Below are 20,422 nucleotides of genomic sequence, written 5' to 3'. Positions count from 1 at the left end.
GAGTGTACAGTACAGTTTTCCCTATGGGTAGAATTCAGTTTCTGCTTTTTCTCTATAGCTCAAGTGTTAACTTCATTAAGCATTTTCTTTCCCCAGTGGTGCTCCTCAGCTTGTCTGTCCAGACATCATCTAAGGTAGATTTGTTCCTAGCCTTGGTTTGTCACTAGAAATAGCAGACCCTGAAGTGGATCCAGTTACAGTCAATTAACTGACCTGCTCAAGAAAGTCTCTGCCACTTGCCTTTGCCAAGCTCTGCCTATTCCTCTAAAGAGCTTTTGGTCTAGTTACCTTTGTATTCTTAAGGGCAAAGCAGGTCCTCTTGCTCAACATCAGTGTTTAATGCTGAAATTGAATACACCAGAACATTGTTGTCTGGATGAGAATTCGGTACTGATCTTTCAAGAAACACCTTTGAACATCCCCAACCCCTGTTAATAAAGGTACTTATTCATAAGCACTACAGGCAATGGTTTGAGACAACAAGCTGGGGCACTTGCAAGTAATTTCCAGGCTCCTCTACTCAATCATGGTCTGCAAATGCACTTTGTGCAGTGCAGACGTCTACCCTGCTTTGTCCCATCCACAACTTACAGAAGGAAATGCAATTTTTGCTTCATCTTTTGGAGTCAATTCCAACAGTTCTCGTAACACAATAAGCCAGATTGTGAGAGGGTTGCATGCAGGTTGCAATCGAATTTCTGTTGCGTGAAGCAGCCATATTAGCAAACCATGGCTTCTCAACTCATTGTTCACAACCCAACAATAAACCATGGGTTATCTTTGTGGGTTGTTTGTGGTTAATAAGTAGTTGGGTGGGGGGGTTGGCAAGCTAGGTTCACACAACACAATAACCCACTATTCAACAGCAGTTAACTGTTCAGTGTCAACTAACCCATGCTCAGGCTTGTTGGGTTGTGTGGAGCTAGCCCACACAACATAGACCATAGATCTATTGGCATAGATCTCAGTGATGTATAGATCTCATTGGCATAGATCTCAGTGATGTCATTGGCCTTAGTGAACTTAAGCCATTCCCCACCTATGGAGAAATCTATTCCCACTTTCCCACTGTCCTTCTCCAGATGGCTGAACAGTGTATGGGTAAGGGATCGGACGTCTAGACTTTGATTTCTGATTGGCATTCTCATATTTGCTGAACAGTCCCCCCAGTTTCTGCAGTTGATTATTGTGATCTTAGCTCTATCCTTAAGTAAACCTTCCCTTTTAGCCTCTATTTCTGTGGTTTCCTAGGCAACTGGCTTAACACCTGGGTGGCGCTGTAAACACCTCTGATTATCTGTCAAAGTGCAGACTGATGTTTTTCATTTGTGTTGGCCTGTTTTTTAATTTTTTTAAAATACTGTTACTGTTTAGTTCGCTTTTGCTCTGTTTATTCCACATGTCTCCATTCATTCCTTCCCCTTCTCACCTCACTCTCTCTCGTTGCAGTTCTTTCCCAAGACCAAAAATATCACGCTGCTCCTTGGGGAGCTTGTTCCTCAGATTGCATTTTGTGAATATTATTTTTCCCGTTTGTATGCTGTTCCAGTCAGCTTGTTTTGCTTTGACAGGCCTTGGGTTTTGTGAACTTTGGAGACCACTAAATAGTTTCACATCAGGATATATGCAACTGGAGTATGCAACTTCTAAAAGGGATTGAGCTGAGCTGGCAGATGAAGAGGCTTTTATGGGCCATAAACTACTGACAGCCACCATTTCCAAAGCATCAGTGCACCAAGGTGTCCTTGGGAGAGTAGTAACAAAATGCAGTGCTGTGAAGCAAGGGGTGTGCTGCCACCTCTTTCCAAATTTACCTTATTTCTTCCCATATCCATCCAGATGTCTTCCCTCCTCTGCTGCATTCGTGCAAGTCTTCATTCAGTCTTGCCCTACCATTGCTCATCATTGATCCCACAATATGAAAGCAGCCCCATGTACGAGTATCTTGGTATCTCCCTTAAAATATGATTTCCACAGTTGTCAATCCACACTTTTACCTCTTCTAAACAAGAGCACCTTCATATTAGCACAAAGAAAGTGTTTTTAGACAAAGAATCCAGGTGAACATATTTGAGTGCTATTTGTGTGCTTTGATACAATGGCAGAAAATTAAGGAATGTGTTTGCAGGCTGAGAGCTTATGAGCACCTTATGCTGATTTTCTATTTGTAGAGAAGGTAAGGTGGAGGGAGGGAGGTTCTATGGTAAGGAAATAGCAGGTGCACCTTGAGCTGAGACAAGCAACAAACATTTGGGAAAGCAGAACTCAATCCTTGAGCCTCCCAAGGGTATTCTAATTGTGTTTGAGCTTTGGGGTTCGCACTGGGCAGGATGTAGACTACAGAACTTTGAACTTGGTTTGTTGTTGTTAGTTGCGAAGTCATGTTCTACCCATCGCGACCCCATGGACAACATTCCTCCAGGCCTTCCTGTCCTCCACCATCCCCTGGAGTCCACTCAAGCTCACAACAACTGCTTCAGTGACTCCATCTAACCACCTCATTCTCTGCCGTCCCCTTCTTTTGCCATCTGTTGTTCCCAGCATTAGACTCTTCTCCAGGAAGTCCTTCCTCCTCATTAGGTGGCCACAGTATTTGAGTTTCATGTTCAGTATCTGGCCTTCTAAAGAGCAGTCAGGGTTGATCTCCTCTAGGACTGACCAGTTTGATCGCCTTGCTGTCTAAGGGACTTGCAAGAGTCTCCGCCAGCACCACAGTTCAAAGGGCTCAATTCTTTGGCGCTCAGCCTTCCTTATGGTCCAACTTTCACAGCCATACATTGTAACTGGGAAAACCATAGCCTTGACTATAAGCACTTTTGTTGGCAGGGTGATGTCTCTGCTTTTTAGTATGCTATCTAGATTTGCCATAGCTTTCCTCCCCAGGAGCAAGCGTCTTTTAATTTCTTGGCTGCAGACCCCATCTGCGGTGATCTTGGAGCCCAGGAAAATAAAATCTGTCACTACCTCCATTTCTTCCCCATCTATTTGCCAGGAAGTGGGAGGACCGGATGCCATGATCTTAGTTTTCTTAATGTTGAGTTTTAAGCCAACTTTTGTACTCTCCTCCTTCTCCTGCATCAAGAGGCTCTTTAGTTCCTCTTCAATTTCTGCCATTAGAGTGGTATCGTCTGCATATCTGAAGTTCTTGATATTTCTCCCAGCAATCTTAATTCCAACTGGTGATTCATTTAGCCCCGCCTTTCTCATGATGTGCTCTGCATATAAGTGAAATAGGCAGGGTGACAGTATACAGCCTTGCCAAACTCCTTTCTCAATTTTGAACCAATCAGTGGTTCCGTGTGCAGTTCTCACTGTTGCTTCTTGACCCACATATATGTTTCTCAAGAGACAAATAAGATGGTCTGGTACTCCCATCTCTTTAAGAACTTGCCACAGTTTGTTGTGATCCACGCAATCAAAGGCTTTAGCATGGTCAATGAAGCAGAAGTAGATGTTTTTCTGGAACTCCCTAGCTTTCTCCATGATCCAGCATATGTTGGCAATTTGATCTCTAGTTCCTCTCCCTCTTCGAAATCCTGCCTGTACTTCTGGTAGTTATCGGTCCACATACTGCTGGAGCCTAGCTTGTAGGATTTTGAGCATAACTTTGCTAGCATGTGAAAGGAGTGCAATGGTGCGGTAGTTTGAACATTCTTTGGCATTGCCCTTCTTTGGGATGGGAATGTAAACTGACCTTTTCCCATCCTGTGGCCACTGTTGAGTTTTCCAAATTTGCTGGCATATTGAGTGTAGCACTTTTACTGCATTGTCTTTTAAGATTTTGAATAGCTCAGCTGGAATACTGTCACCTCCACTAACTTTGTTGCTGCTCAGACTTCCTAAGGCCCATTTGACTTCACATTCCAGGATGTCCAGCTTGAGGTCAGTGACCACCCCATCGTGGTTATCAGGGACGTTAAGCTCTTTCTTGTATAGTTCTTCTATGTAATCTTGCCACCTCTTCTTAATCTCTTCTGCCTCTGTTAGGTCCCTGCCATTTTGGTCCTTTATCATGCCCATCTTTGCATGAAACGTTCCCTTCATGTCTCCAATTTTCTTGAAGAGATCTCTGGTCCTCCCTATTCTATTGTTTTCTTCTATTTCTTTGCACTGTTCATTGAAGAAGGCATCCTTATCTCTTCTAGCTATTCTCTGGAATTCTGCATTCAATTGGGTGTATCTTTCCTTTTCTCCTTTGCCTTTTGCTTCCCTTCTCTCCTCAGCTATTTGTAAAGCTTCCTCAGACAGCCATTTTGCTTTCTTGCATTGTGCTTGGTTTAACTGTGGAAACCAAGCAAAACGAGCCAGAAGCAAGAACATTTTTTTAATGATTTGGATGAGGAAGTGCAGAGAACAATTATAAAATTTGCAGATGACACAAAACTGGGTGGGATAGCTAATAACCTAGAAGACAGAAGGTTCAAGATGATCTTGATAGGTTGGGGTGCTGTGCTGAAAGCAACAGAATGGAATTCAGTAAGGACAAATGACAAGTTCTACACCTAGGAAAAAGAAACCAAATGCATTTTTGCAAGATGGGGAGTATTTGGCTCGACAGTACTGCAAGTGAGAAGGATCTTGTAGATAACAAGCAGAATACGAGTCAACAATGTAATGTGGCAGCAAAAAGGGCAAATGCTATTTTAGGCTGCATTAATAGAAGTTTCACTTCCAAAACCCATGAAATACTAGTTCCCCTTTACTTAGCACTTTGTTTGGCTTCATCTGGTGTGGTTTGTGTGCACCACATTTTAAGAAAGATGTAGGCAAACTGGAAAGGGTTCAGAGGAGGGCAACAACTATTGTCCAGAAACTGGAAACAAAGCCTTATGAGGAGAGACTGAAAGAATTGGGCATGTTTAACCTCAAGAAGATAGAAGGGAGGGGAGATATGATAGCACTCTACAAATATTTGAAAGGCTGTCATGAAAAGGAAGGACAGGATCTCTTCTTAACCATCCCAGAGGGCAGGCCATGGAATAATGGGCTCAAGTTGTAGAAACCCAGATTACAGCTAGATATCACAAAAGAAATTCTGACAGTTAGAGCAGTACTGCAATGGAACCCATGACCTAGGGAGGCAGTGAGCTCTCCCACACTGGAGGCATTCAAGATGCAACTGACAGCCATCTGAGTGAGAAGGTTTAACTTGGAGTCCTGCACTGAGCAGGGGGTTGGACCTGATGGCCCCCTGGCTCCTCCCAACCCAACTTTACTATGATTCTATGAGGAACAGTGGATCCGGGAGCCTTCTGTTAATGATACCAGGAAGCAAAGTAACCGGAAGAGGGCCTTCTCTGCAGTGGCGCCCCATCTGCGCTCCCCAGAGAGGTCCGCCTGGCGCTGTCGTTATTTGTTTTTCGGCGCCAGGCCAAGACCTTTTTATTCAAACAGTATTTTAATAATCTTTAATATTTATAGTTTTAATTATGCCGCCAGTGTGTTTCCAAGTTTTAATTGTAATTCTATTTGTTTTATTTATTTGTTGTTATGAGCCGTCCTGAGGCTGTGCAGCAATGGGAGCGGCATATAAAAACTTTAACTAAATAAATAAATAAATAATAAATTATCTGAAAAATGACTGATGTGAGACTACCTTTGTAGTCTCTACAAAGGTAAATCTTCAATATTCCTGACACATGAAACTGTTAGGAAATCAAAATTGTTTGCTTAGTTCATAGATCTTATCAAATATTATGATGTAGTGACAGTCATCAGAACATAACAATAAAGAGATAAAATTATGACATGAAGGATAAATAAAACAGAATATATGATATACAATATAATATACCCAGTCTCAAGAAATGAATTAAAAACTAAATACACACAGCATTATAAAACAGTGCCCATATCATTTATCTTCCAGTAACCATAAAAAAATGATGCTAACTTGTGCAGTTAGCAATAAATGCACCTTTCTTGAATCTGGTGTGTCACAAAGTGTGTTTCATTAAATTACTTTTAGTGGCAGTTTGGCCATTCCATAATGGATGTTTCAGGAAACATGGCCAATGGGAAAGAAATTTTTTAAGCATTTTTCTATTGGCAGATGCTTCCAAAAACCTTGATTTAAAACCTTTATGAAGTCAGTCTGGGGACTTGCAGTGGCAGTTATTAAAAGATCAGCACACTAAAAAATGGAATGTATATGCAAATTTAAGTGTAATACGTTACTTCAGTAACATGAAAGGGGGGCAGAGGAGGGTACACCTGAAAATGGAAATCACAGTCACTGTACATGACACAATACATATGGGCTGTTAAATGAACAAAAAAGCAGATGACTTTACATATGAATTTTCTCAGGATAGACTCAGACCTCTCACATTGTATTTATTTATTAGATTTCTATCCTGCTTTTTTCTGACAACAGACTCAAAGCATTTTACACCTCTTCCTGCTCTCAGTCCTGTCCCCACAACTAGAACCCTGTGCAGTAGGTTGGCCTGAGAGTCTGTGACTGGCCCAAAATCAACCAGATGGCCCCATAGCTGAGTGGGGACCAGAATCCAGATCATCTGAGTCCCACCCCCATGCCCTTAACCCACACTGGCCCTCATTTTCTTACGACCCTTGGTTTTCATGGAGAACTAGATTAGATGGATGCTAACCTATGGGTGTGAATGATTCTGCACACGTCTAGATGAAGAGCCAACTTGTGTTTGAAAGTTCTCAGGTGGTAGGGCATCATGTGTGCAGTGTATTGTGATGCCGATAGTTTGACATGGGTCAGCATGACTGGGTCAATTAGCCTGACATCTAACTATGGCACTGCACCTAATACTGCTGCTGCACCACTGCTAGTTCTGTGCACCACCGGACCCACCACTAGAGTAGCGAGAAATCATGCTTCCTAGAAATTAGCAAGAGCTCTCATTTCTTGAATGGGACTGGTCAGTGGAGCTCCCTTTTGCAAATCCTGCTGACCACCTCCTTGTTATAGGGATCACTAGCTTCCTAATGCACTCGCATGTGAGCAGCAAAGGATTCTGCCTGGGGTTTGACTGAATCCTGGACCTGGAGTTAAGTCACAAGATGCAAAATATACATGCATATCCATCTTGAGCTACAACACAGTCAAAATATGATGGCACAACAACAAAAAAACTCTTGTTCTGCACCCTCATGACATATGATTTATTGTTGTTGTTCCCTGTTGTTCTGCAGAGGTGAAAGCAGTAGTCCAGACCACAGCTCTTCAACTGTTGAACAAGAGTTGGCTACCCTTGATTCCGAAATGACCCAAAAGCTAATAGAGCTTAAGGAAAAGCAACAGCAGCAGCTGCTTAATCTTCGGCAAGAGCAATATTACAGTGAAAAGTACCAGAAGCAAGCACATATTAAATTGGTAGGTATAAGAATCCTTGCTTCTCTGCTTTCCTTTGTGGCCTTTGATGGCAACATTGTATGCAGAGCAAACTGTATGTTTGGCCACTTTAAAGTTACCTGTGTGGCGGCATCTTTAGATGTAACACATCACACGGTCCTCACTACCTCATTACAGATTGCACATTTTAAAAAAAGAGGACTTGCAATGGTATGGAGGAAATTGTTTGAAAAGATTATGGAACTCCTTTTGGAGATAGGTGACCACATATGTGCATCCTATTCCCAATACAGCTGCTCTGTAGTTTTCTATGAATGTGTTGTTATGATACTGGCCATTTTAGTTTCCTAATTTTAATGATAGTGCTATGGCTATTGAAGAGGCGGTCTTGCAAAGCTTTCACATTTGCTCCAACTAACTACAAATGTCAGGCCATAAAGGGTAGTTTTGACATTAGCGCTGGTCTTTGGGGATTTTGTACTCCTCTGGCTTTGAAGCGGAAACCGACATACTTTGCTTAATATAATAATGTCATCTAAATAAGTAGAAACCATTCCAGAATAAGCAGCTACATTAGCGTGGCCTACGAAGCAGGAAACCATAGCTTTGAGATCACTAAAATTACTTTGGACTACTCCTTGTTTGTGCCAGGCAACCTTCTGTGAAAGTATGCATGCTCTAAATGGATGCCAGAGCACAAGCTATAAACAGCAAAGTGATATTATGCATATATTGTACCAAGGCAGCTTTTATTTTTACAGCTGCAGCTCTACTGTTGGTGGAGTCAGGCGCCCTGTGTGGGGCAGCCCTCCGGGCTAAAGCAGAAATCCAATCTGATGGTTAATAGTTGCATTGAAATGCTAAGAGGAAAGAAAAAAGGTGGTTGAATGCTACTCATTATATCATTCCAATCTCCCCCAACATGTGGAAGCTGTCAAACTAGTTATCATGCTCTACAGTGCTCTTGCTTACTTTGCTGTGCAAAAGATCAAAATCACCTAAGTATGCCATCTGGGCTCTCCAATAAAGCAGATTATTCCCTGCTTCCTTACCGCACAGGACATTGTGAGCTGGCAGGATTGCTTACCAGGTCATATGACTGGGCTCAAGCATGTTGAAATAACCCGTTGCCTTTTCAGGGATACACACTCCCATTGTTAAGGCAATGCTCTTGCTTCTTCACAGCCTCCCTTGACACTGTACTGCTGCATGCAGGGCACTTATCCACTGCTGGTAGCAAGGAAATACTCTCCTTTCTTCATCATGGCCTCTGTGCATCAAACATATGGGTACTGCGCCTGCGCAGTTCCTAGGCCGGAAGATTAGAAAGCTAACGGTTTTGGCAGGAAAACTCCGCTCCCCTCCCGCTCAGTGGTATAAATAGGGCGGAGTGTCCGCCATTTTACTGTCTTTGTGACCACCGTTCGCTGTGCCTCGTGCCTGTTCATCTCTCGCTTAGATCCTTGTGCTCACTGTTTGTTTTACACTTTTTATATACCTTGTCTCTATCTTCCTCTTCTACTCCAAGTTCTTCTCTTAACTGTTTTTTCTTCAAACCTTTTGTTCCTATAAAACAAAAAACAAAAAAGCAAAAATATTATCTTACCCTCTGCACTATTTTCTCCCTTTCTTTTCGCGATGGCACAGTGAGCGGCATTCCACAAATGCATTGAATGCGGTTCCAAAATGTCTCCCGCGGATCCACACGACCTACGCCTCCTCTGCCTTGGTGAGGGGCATAGAACTGATAAATGCAGCCACTGCTTGGCATTTACCAAGCAAGCTAGGAAAAATAGGAAGAATAGTCTCTGCAAGCTCCTATGGGACCAGGCCTTGATGCAATTGGACCAATTGGTCTTAAGGCCTGGCTCCTCTTCTGTCGCGCCCTCTCAGCTCTCCGCCTCTACCACTGGTGTGCCTGCGAAGCGTCCTGCTCTGGCTTCTGCCGCTCCTCCACAGCGTCCTTTGGACGAAGGTGCCACCTCTATGGAGGCCCAGCAGCTACCTTCTCCCCCAGCTAAAAAACAGGAGAGGCGTAAGCATACCGGCTCAGACAAGCCCTCTATGCACAAGAAGCCGAGGAAGGAAAAGGCGGACAAGCCCGCCTGCAAGGGCAAAAAACCCGACCACCCCAAACATCGTAGTTCGAATTCATCGGGCTTTCCGGTACCAACCACCGCTGCTGTACCGACTCCTTCAGGACTGGCCCTACAATCCATGATGCAGGTGACTCCGCCGGGATCCCTCAGGCAATCTACTCAGCCTGAGAGTGCGCCTTCTCAACAGCCGGAGGAGCCGCTTAGGGAGTCCATTTCTGATGGAGAGATCAGAGACTCCCCTCCAAGGGAACGCTCTCCGACTCTGATGCCCACAGCTGAGCCACCTGCAGATTCATCATCACCTCCCAGATGTCGAAGCCGCTCATCTGAGCACCGAGATGAGGATTGGCCAATGCCTGGATATGGTGGTTTCCCTGGCTGGGGTGATTACCAACCATACGCCTTTTACCCTCGGGACCGTCAGTCACCATCTGTCCCGAGAGAGGACCCATCTACGTCAAGGCGTATGGAGAGAGGACGTCCAACCTCTCCGGAAATCTCATCTTCTAGAGCACGCCACTGCTACCATGAAGACTCAGATGAGTCGGAGGTTGATTCTACATCTCCTGATGTGGCTATCACCTCCCAAGGCCCCGCATCCCCTGACGAACTGCATGTCACCTTTGCGGAGCTCATCTCCCGCCTTGTTCGGTCTCGAAATCGAGGCCCATCATCGCCCTGGGCCCAGTACCGATCGTTTTTACAACATCGTCAGGGGAGAGCAGTCCACAGCCATAGCCCTCCCACTCATTATGACACTTCGTCAGGCTATGGTCCGGCCCTGGGACCAACCGGTTCAACCATAGGCTACGTCTCGTCGGTACGAGGCCATGTACCGGGTTCAGGAGGACGACATTCCATTCCTGCTCTGTCACCCGAAGCCGAACTTGATGGTGGTTGAGTCCTCCCAGGGCAGGGAGTTGAGGGGTCACACGGCCCCTCGTGACAAGGAAGGGAGAAAAATTGATATGCTTGTGCGTCGAGTCTATGTGGCCTCTGGGCTCGGCCTGCACATACCGAATTTTGAAGCAACACTGGCATGATACCAGTACTTCATAATGCAAAAACTGGATAATGTTGCCTCCTTCCTTCCGAACCAACAAGCGGACTTGGCCAGAGTCTTTATAAAGGAGGCGATGCAGGTGGCGATGCAACTTTCCACTGCCAGGCACCACGTGGACACTGACTCGAGGGCCCTCGTCAGTGCCATTTTTCTGCGTTGCCACGTGTGGCTACAAAATTGTAATTTTCCAGACGAAATGGAGAGGAGGATTGAGAAATGCCATTTGACGGCACTGGACTTTTTCACCAGAAGACCGACCATAAGCTGAAGTCGATCCATGAATCACGCATGACCGCACGCCGCATGGAGCTTTCTCAGCAAAAACATAAGTGGCAAGGGCCTCGATCCTCCTACCGCCAGCAATATCAGCCTCAACAGCAGTACCAACAAAGACAGCAATGTCGAAGGCAGCAGCCACAACAACGCTTCTCTCAGGGCCGTCGACATTTCGATACCGAGAAGCACCAACGTTGATGGTCTGGGTGGACCATTCTCTCTCTCCACTCCCCACCTTCCCCTCTCCCTTTTGGGGACTGGCTCCAAAGCCGACTCCCCATTTGCGAGTCCATAACATCTGATAGGAGGGTGTTGTCTATCATCCAGCTCGGATATAGGGTAGAATTCGATGTCATTCCTCCATCGAGTCCGATTCATTTTACACCCCGTTCTTTGGTACTATGTGACGAAATCTACTAGCTGCTTCATAAAGGAGCGATTCGACAGCTTTCCCTCTCTGAGGGATTGCATAGATTCTATTCCAGATATCTTATGGTCCTGAAACAGGACGGGGTCTTCGTCCGATCCTGGACTTGCGAAATGTTAATAGGTACATCAAACCTAAAAAGTTTCGGATGACCACTTTACAGAATATCTTTCCGTTGCTGAGGAGAGAGGACTGGTTTGCCTCACTGGACTTGAAGGATGCTTACTTCCATATTTCCATCCATCCTTCTCACAGGCGCTTTCTACGTTTCACTGTCGGATCCAATATATTCGAATTCAGTGTTTTGCCTTTCGGCCTGGCTACTGCCCCTAGAGTTTTCACGAAGTGTATGGCTCCGGTGTGTGCACACTTACGGACTCAGGGCATACAAATGTACCCATATTTGGATGATTGGCTCATTGTGTCGCAGACTAGACAAGACCTTCTCTTAGCTGTACACGAGACTTGTGCTCTACTTGACAATCTTGGACTTTGCATTAACCACGAGAAATCACCCCTTATTCCCACGCAGGTCATCGACTTCATCGGAGCACGCCCCAATTCTACTCGGGAGAGAGCCTTCCTTCCTCCGAACTGTCGAGATACTCTCTGCAGCCATATTCATCGAATCCGACTACACAGAACTGTACCAGCCATAACCATCCAGAGACTTTTGGGACACATGGCTGCTGCAGTTGCCATTGTTCTGTACGCCAGACTACGTCTGTGGCCCATACAACTGTTTTTCATCAGAGCATTTCACCCACAGCGGGATTCTCCCACCAAGCTGATCCGGATCCCACTGTCGATCCTACGTACTTTGACTTGGTGGACTGTTCCAGACAACCCGTCCATCGGCGTTCCGTTCTGACAGCCTCAACCAACAACGACCCTGTACACCGACGCATCCCTACTCGGATGGGGTGCAGTATGTTCAGGACTTTAGGTCCAAGGGACTTGGAACTGACGAGAAGCAACAAAGCATATCAACTTCCTCGAACTTCTGGCGATTTTCAATGCCCTCAAATCCTATGAGACTGTACTATGCCGCCAAGTTGTCCAGATTGCGTCGGACATCGCTGCTGTTTTTTACATCAACAAGCAGGGCGGGACAAAGTCACCAACTTTAGCCTGTCTATCAATGGAAATTTGGGATTGGTGCATCCCAAGGGGCATACTACTCCTAGCGGTTCACTTGGCAGGAACCGACAACATAGAAGTGGACACACTGATCAGACAGATGTCAACAACCCACGAGTGGGAGTTGGACAGACAACTTTGCAAAAACCTCTTCCATTTATGGGGTTATCCGGACATGGACTTGTTCGCTACCTGAGACAACAGGGTATGCAATCGCTATTGTTCGAGAGCGGGTATCGGATCGGGATCGACGGGATGCTCTCATGATTCCTTGGGACAACATGACTTTCTACGCATTCCCTCCGATCCCACTTCTAACAAGAGTGGCATCGAAAATAGTTCAAGACAACGCCACAGGGATATTAATAACCCTGTGGTGGCCGAGACAACCTTGGTTTACCACTCTCCTTCGACTATCCAGAGGAATGTTCCTTCGGCTCCCAACAATTCCCCAGTTGTTAACACAGCAGAATGGAGTGATCCGGCATCCAGATTTGACCTTGTTGAAGCTGACGGCCTGGCACATCAGCTAAACCATGCGGCTGACTCAGTACCGACGACATCTCCAGCACTGGAGAACCCGGTTCGACGAACTGTACAAACAGCTTCTCCCTCGAATTCGACGACAACCGCTTCGGTACCGACAGCTTTCGATCAGGAAATTCAAGCAATTCTTGAATCTGCTTTAAGACCATCCACCCATTGGTCTTATGCGGCGAAATGGAAGAGATTCTCATCTTTTGCTGAACGCCATTCATTTCCTCCTGGGATGGCTTCAATTGAGAACATCTTACAATTCTTCCTGGAACTGTACCACTCAGGACTTAAACTATCATCCATTAAAGTTTACGCAGCTGCCATATCACATTATCGTGGTGCTGTACAAGGCTCATCGGTCTTCTCTCAACCTCTGGTTCGGCGTTTCATTAGGGGATTACAGAACTTGCATCCATTTGTCCTGCTTTGCCAATGTGGAGCCTTTCCAAAGTACTTCAGGTGCTTACAAAGCCCCCGTTTGAACCTTTGGTGACCGTTGACCTACGCCTTGTCTCTTGGAAAACGGCCTTCCTTATAGCAGTCACATCAGCTCGGAGAGCTAGAAAACTGCGCTCTTCGAATAGACTCACCGTATTTGAATTTCCATAAGGAAAAGGTCATTCTCTGGATGGACTCATCGTTCCTGCCTAAGGTGGCTACGCCGTTCCACATGAGTCAAGAGATTGTTTTGCCTGCGTTCTTTCCATCGCCTTCGAATCCAATAGAAAGGTCTCTTCACACTCTCGATGTTCGACACTGCTTGGCTTTTTACAGAGCTCATACAGAACGCTTTCATCGTTCTAATAGACTCTTCTAATAGCATGACAAAGGGTCCCCAGTCACATCTCGGAGACTCTCTAAATGGATCGTCGAAACTATCGTCCTGGCATACAAGTTAGCAAAAAAAGACTTACCTGTGTTTCCAAGAGGTCATTCTATGCGAGCAGTAGCGACTTCGTCTGCCTTTGCCGTGGGGGTTCCACTTCAAGATATCTGCAGAGCTGCAACATGGGCTGCCCCATGCACTTTCGCCAAGCATTATCGGCTGGATGTCCACACCAGACAGGACTGCTCCTTTGGCAGAGCAGTTCTCTCATCTATTCTTCGCTGATGACACCTTCCTCCTCTGAGTCTGGTAAGCTTGCTAATCACCCATATGTGTGATGCACAGAGGCCACGATGAAGAAAAGCAGGTTGCTTACCTGTAACTGATGTTCTTCGAGTGGCCATTTGTGCATTCACACAACCCACCTGCCGGCCCCGCTCAGTGTCGGTGAGTGGACGATTTTTTTCTCGGTACCATGCTTTAATATTTCGGTACCGTTGACTCTTCCTGTCATATGCTTTCAACCTCAAGGGGGAGAACGTTCGGTCTTCAAGACTGAGTAAAATGGCAGACACTCCGCCCTATTTATACCACTGACGGGGAGGGGAGGGGAGTTTTCCCACCAAAACCGTTAGCTTTCTAATCTTCCGGCCTAGGCACTGCGCAGGCACAGCACCCATATGTGTGAATGCACAGATGGCCACTCGAAGAATATCAATTACAGGTAAGCAACCTGCTTTTTTCACTGTAAGTTACTAAGCATGCAGTCCAATCACCCCTGCCCTCTGTGCATGTAAGGCTCTGATCATAGAGGCTTATGTGCAACTTATGACTTGAAAGAGGTGTGGTGCTGATTGTTTCTGCCACTCACTGATTCGTTCAACCATCTAGATTGGGGGTCCTCAAACTTTTCCACCAGGGGACCAGTTGAAAGGTGTGGGTGCTGGGCACGGGTCAGAAAAGTGGTGCCAGTTGTGCACACGGACCGGCATGGGGGTAGTGCATGCAGATGCATGCACTGAAGTGGGGGTGGGGTGCGCAGCGAGGGGAGGTGAGGCACGGCAAGGCGCAGGTGAGCACGCGCTGTGAGGTGGGCGCATGAGGCAGTGGCTTGCTCGCTTGGAGATTGTTTTCTCTGAGTGAACAAACCGTTGCCTCCCCGGGCATGGGGTGAGGTGGGCGGCAGTGGGTGCGGGAGTGCATGTAGCGGGTCCAAATAGGCATGGTGGGCTGGATAAATGGGCATGGTGGGCCAGATCTGGCCCCCAGGCCATAGTTTGAGAAACCATGATCTAGATAAAGGGTTGGGGAGGGGAGAGTGTCTGGGACACCAGTGAGAATCAGTGTAAGTCCTTGGCCACAGACTCCTCCCCTCTCCATGCCTGGTGTGCCCCCTTTTTCTCCTACATGCAAGATCTTGGGGAGGCAGCTGGCATAGTTCGTTCCATATCACAAGATTCTGCAATAGGTCTTCTGATAATCTTATGCCCACCCCAACAACATAGGAAGGCCATCAGACTGCACCCTTTGCCTTGGTTAGCAGAACAGTGGAACAGCCTGCTCACTGGACAATTTAGGGTTTATTTTCTATGAAGATTAAAAACAAACCAAATAAGTGCAACAGCCACCAGTTTCCCATTTCCTTATTTGACTTGCTCATTTATAGTTTGCTCATTGTTGCACACTGGCATAGCCATCAATATAAACACTTTTCTTCTGTACAAGTTTGGAAAATATATTTTATGGGCAATACTTTGAGCATGTTTTTTCCAGGGCTTATGTTCTGTAGACAGTGATTTGATTTGCTGCACATCTGATCAGCAGATTGCCATTTATATATATAACATATGGGAGTTTGTTGCCATTTTGCTGTGATTTGCAGGATCATCTTGAAAATAAGTGGTTTTAAATTTTGTGATGCTATATTTGTTATGTGTGGAAATGTGTTTAGCAAAACAAAATTCTAGTTTATTGACCAGTCTTGTAAATAGTATATATTTTATTTAAACTTTTGTGGTGGGGGGGGGTCATCATTAGAAGTGGGCCAACAAGGGATGCGATCTACTATCAAAAAGAAACTTTAAACCAAGGAAACTGAGGCAACAGTTCCGAAAGACAACCAAACTGGGTTGCCTCAGTGAGGGCATCTCTCTTCTTTTGGGGACTTCCAGCTTAGTGTAGTTTGCATTTAGAAAATCCCAGGTTCAAGCTCAAGCATCTTCATTTAAAAGGATCTCTGGAGAAAGGCAACAAATTCCTTTGCCTGAGGTCCCAGGGAATCACTGGCAGGCAGAGGGTGTTTCCAGATGGAGGACTCTTATTACTCTTGCGCAGCTGTACCAACTTTTCTTCATTAATGGGTTTTCAGCAGGAAGCAAAAAGGCAGAAGAAATGGTGGGAAAAGATAGGAAAGATTGAAATGGAAGATGATGATGCCTGGAGTACCCATCACTTTTCACAAGGAAGGCAGAGTAAAAGACTTACCTGGGAGCACCCAGAGCCAATAGTACTGGGTTAGACGGACCAATGGTCTTTCCTGGTATAAGGCAGCTTCATCCATTCAGATGAGCTCTCTGGTTCTATGGTGCACGTTCTTTCTATCTCTTGTACATGCAGGGCTTGCCCTACTGCTGAGTAGAATGATGTAGCTGTGTCAGGCAGCAAAAGCTCACCTGGCACCCTTACCTTTTCTTCTGAATCCTCCAACTCTCTGGGTGCTTTGGAGGCAGCACTCCAGTGGCAAGATGCTAGCTTGTTGCTGGCTTGATGTGGCAGGAGGCCTTGCTTGGTCTCCTTCTTCCAAAGCATCACAGGCTGCATCTTTGGAATTGAAAGTCATACTGTCAGTTTCATATTACCCTCATACAAATCTATGGTGCAACCACACTTAGAATATTGAGTTCAGTACTGGTTGCCACAACTAAAAGGGGCATTGTACAGTTAGAAAAAGGCAGAAGAGGGTACCTAAAAGGATCAAAGTGTTGGAGAAGCTTCCTTGTGAAAAACAGCTGAGAAAGCTTAGCTTAGGGAAAGGTGAGTAAGGGGAAGTATGAGAGAGGTCTACAGAATTAGGTATGGTTTGAAGAAAGTGGAGAAGGAGATGCTTTTCTTCTATAATACTATAGACTGTTGTGAATACTAGAAACCCATGAAGCTGATTGGTGGGAGATTCAGGACAGATAAAAGGAAATACTTCTTAGTACTACAGTACTTAGTGAACTATGGGATTCAGTTCCACATGAAGTAGTGATGGGCACTGATTTGGACGGCTTTAAAAGGAGAGTGGACAAATTTATGAAGCAGCGGTTTATTAATTACTAGTAGTCCTGATGGCCACATGCTGCCTCCAGTGTCAGAGGCTGTGTGTCTTTGTATACCATATGCTGGGGATCTTGGGCATATCCTGCTTTTGGGATCCTGTGGGCAGCTCATCGACCAGGGTGTGAACAGAATGGGGAACTAGATGGATCGTGGAAATGATCCAGCATAACATTTTTGAATGTCGTTTATGTGCCTGACTAAGCCCACAGGCCAAGAGGCAGGAGCCTCGGGTCCTGCCTTCCAGCAGGTCTCACGCCTTGCTCTGCAGGTGTGATGCAAACAGCCACTGCTGCAGTCATCTGCGCAGGCTTCAGGCAGGTGCCAGGCAAAGAAGAGTGGAAGCCTCAGAATGGGTGCTGGATGACAGAACACTGCGTGCCCCTGACCTGACCTGTGGCAGGGGATCCTGCCCCGCTGACTGTCCTGGCATGCTGAGAATGAAAGAAGCAGTTGTGCTTGGCACACGTTTCCAAGTCAGGAAGATTTGGACTCTTCAGATGGAAAGGGGGGTCCCTGTGAAACAAGGCCTGCAGATACCGAGGTGGGAGAAGTGGATGGCCTACCTCAAGGCTGCGCCCTCCAGGTGTTCAGGCAGACCTTGAGAATAGCTTGGAGCTGCAACTGCCGTGAGGGGGCATGGGGCAGGAGCTGCAGGGGCCAGCCAAGCCTGGTATGACTCTTGATGCCATGACGGGACATCGGGAGAGAAGGGCTAGCCAACTGGAGGGGGGCGAACAGAGGAGAGGCTTCTCGGTTTCCCCAGAGTTACTCAAAAGGAGGATACTCGGAAGCAGTTACTAGATGTGCATGTCCAGAGACTCATTCTGTTGTGATGCTGTTTCCTGAATGTACTTTGGAGAACAAAGAGCTTTTGCCAAAGAGCGGTCTGTTGCTTTGCAAGTACGAAGGGGGGAACCTGGCTGCCGACACAAAGTGAGAATCAACTGCCAGTATGACCTGCTTGTGTATGTTGAACTGGGCTGGTGGAGTTGGTGTCTTTTGTGTCTTGTCTCAGGCAGCCAGATGTTTTGAGTCAGCCCTGCATACAGACCATGGTTCTGACACCTGTGCCTGCCTCCCATGTCCTCCTTCAGCCCTGCATCTCCATGTACATGTAGTGTGATTTGCTTGAGCCAGGGTACAGTGTAGTGAATGGAGTGTTGCCCTGAGGCTCCGGAGGCCTGGGCTGGAAGCTCCCTGGGTGACTTTGGGCCCTCACCTGCTTAACAAGGTCATAGTAAGGCTAAATGCATGGTGGTGGAGACACGTAAGCTGCTTTGGGTTCCTTGCAAGAGAAAAAACAGGTGGGAAATTAATAATAAGGAAGAGGAGAAAGAGGAGAGGGCAGAGGTGGTGGCAGCACAAAGAGAGAGGGCCAAGTGGCAATATAAGGAGCATTCAAAGGCCTCCCCTTCCCTATATTGTAGTCTGCTGCTAGTCCATGCAAAAAGGGCTGCAGGGGAAACAGGATCCTTTCAATGCTGGGAGGCTGCCTTCACAAGTGGGCAACCACCTACCCTAGGATGAGTTCCCCTCAGAATATTGTATTTTAAAACAGAGCCTTAGGAAGGTGCCTTATATCAAGCCCCTCCATTGGTCCATCTAGCTCAGAACTGTCAACATGGACTGGCAGTGTTTCTGCAGGGATTTGGGCAGGGATTTCCTCTGCTGCTTGCTGGAAATGCTGCGACTCAAACTTGCAACATTTTGAAAGGGGGGCCAGTGGGTTTAGTGTACAGGTCAAAACCTCCAAAAATCCAGCAGAGAGATATGGCTCATACAGTTTATAATATACCTGTTTTTCTCCCCTTGAAGCTTATTCAAAAGCTGACAGACGTAGCAGAGGAATGCCAGACCAATCAGTTGAAGAAACTGAAAGAAATTTGTGAAAGGTAAGTGTTTCGGGACTGGAAGGAGAGAAGGCTCCTCTTCCTATTGGGCTCTTTCTTGAAAAGGGTTCTCCAAGAAAGGGAATTCCTAATTGCCCACCACCACTCAGATAAATTCCTCCAGCTGCTTGGAGAGTTTTTGAGCCTGTTAGTAAATTCCCCTCACTTCAGCCCAGCCCTAGGAAAAATGAACAAGGAAGCTACTTGGATTTTTTTCCCCTTAAGCCTAGAACTTGGCTAACCTTGTGAAAATTCTGGATAGTGCTGTAACCATGTCGGTCTCTGCATAGGGAAGAGGTTTTTCGTGAGTTTCCTTTTTAAACAAAGCCTCCAAATGCCCACATAATACATATAGAAAGAGAGAAATAGAGCTTATCTGGAGAAAAGGAAGAAAGGGGTCACAAACAAGGAAATTCAGCAGTCACATTCATGCACAAATACACATACTGAGAATTCCAGATAAAATCAATAGGACTTGTTGTCCAGCTGGGTGGAGCCCTGTGCTCCAGAACAAATTCATTGCTCATTGCAGGGAGGATGGTCTCAGAGAAAGCATTTTTGCCTTTGGCTTATGGTATGTGGATGGCTACAGAAGAAGTAAACCCATGCATGCATTTATGCAAATCTTTGCTCAGTTCTGAATGGTGGCTGGGAAAGAACTGGGGAAGATGGTGGGAGTCCCTCCTATTTATACTAAAGGGAGAGGAGGTGGGGCTTCTGCCAAATTTTCCCAACAATAGGCATTGTGATGGCACAGAGCCCATGTGCGTGATGCACAGAGACTATGAAGAAGAACCTCCATTTCTGATGTTAGTTGTTTACCAGCAAGACAGAAAATTGCTTAGTGGCTGGATCCACCTTCTTAATGAGTCTCACTTCCATCTCAACGCTGAGACAGTCTGAAACAGTTAACCTATGAGAGAGAGAGCGTGCACACACTTAAAGTAACGGTTGCATTTGTGAGGACAAAAAAGCAAGAAAAGGCTAGATAAAGTTATTCTGGTTATCTGGAAGGGTGCTAACCTACCAGGTGCTCTAGGGGGCACTACTGAGCTATATATGAAATTGGTGTGAGGCACTTTGTAAGACACACTGGAAATAAGCAAACTGTTGTCTTTAAGACTGCAGTCGAACACATTTACTGGAGAGTAACCCCACTGAAAATGACGGTGCTTACTTCCAAAGAAGCACACGATGGGCTAGCACTGTCAATTTGTTAACATTTTCCCTTTATTGCAGAGAAAAGAAAGAACTGAAGAAAAAGATGGACAAAAAGAGGCAGGAGAAAATCACTGAGGCTAAATCAAAGGATCGAAGTCAAGTGGATGAGTACGTACTGCCTTCAACTCTTCCTCTAATTTTTTGCCCAGGAGTTACCGGGGAAAAAAAACAATAAAACACTGAAGGCTGTGTGTGTGTTTGTCTGTGTTTTTTGATTACACCTTTTAAAATTCATAGACTGCACCTATAGCCCTGGTAGGGCTCACTCCATGGTGTATATTTCAGTGATGCTG

At 45.9% G+C, this 20,422-nt stretch overlaps 1 protein-coding gene across 4 annotated transcripts in view; it reads left to right on the top strand.

Moving 5' to 3' along the window:
- PLCB1 (phospholipase C beta 1) overlaps nucleotides 1–20,422 on the top strand; it is a 592,180-nt gene that overhangs the window by 474,368 nt on the left and 97,390 nt on the right. For 3 of the 4 annotated variants that reach the window (XM_044454160.1, XM_044454162.1, XM_044454161.1), the window contains 3 exons: nucleotides 7,171–7,351; nucleotides 18,835–18,911; nucleotides 20,148–20,237. In XM_044454160.1, coding sequence (XP_044310095.1) covers nucleotides 7,171–7,351; nucleotides 18,835–18,911; nucleotides 20,148–20,237 — 348 coding nt within the window. Of the gene's footprint in view, nucleotides 1–7,170; nucleotides 7,352–18,834; nucleotides 18,912–20,147; nucleotides 20,238–20,422 lie in introns of those variants that run through there. The other variant, XM_044454163.1, reaches the window with a different exon arrangement.

Source organism: Varanus komodoensis, unplaced genomic scaffold (genome assembly GCF_004798865.1).
Source record: "Varanus komodoensis strain SLA01 unplaced genomic scaffold, ASM479886v1 scaffold7_3, whole genome shotgun sequence".
NCBI classification, from domain to species: domain Eukaryota; kingdom Metazoa; phylum Chordata; class Lepidosauria; order Squamata; family Varanidae; genus Varanus; species Varanus komodoensis.
Note: the sequence above shows the minus strand (reverse complement) of the source record. Positions and strands in the feature narration are given on the sequence as shown.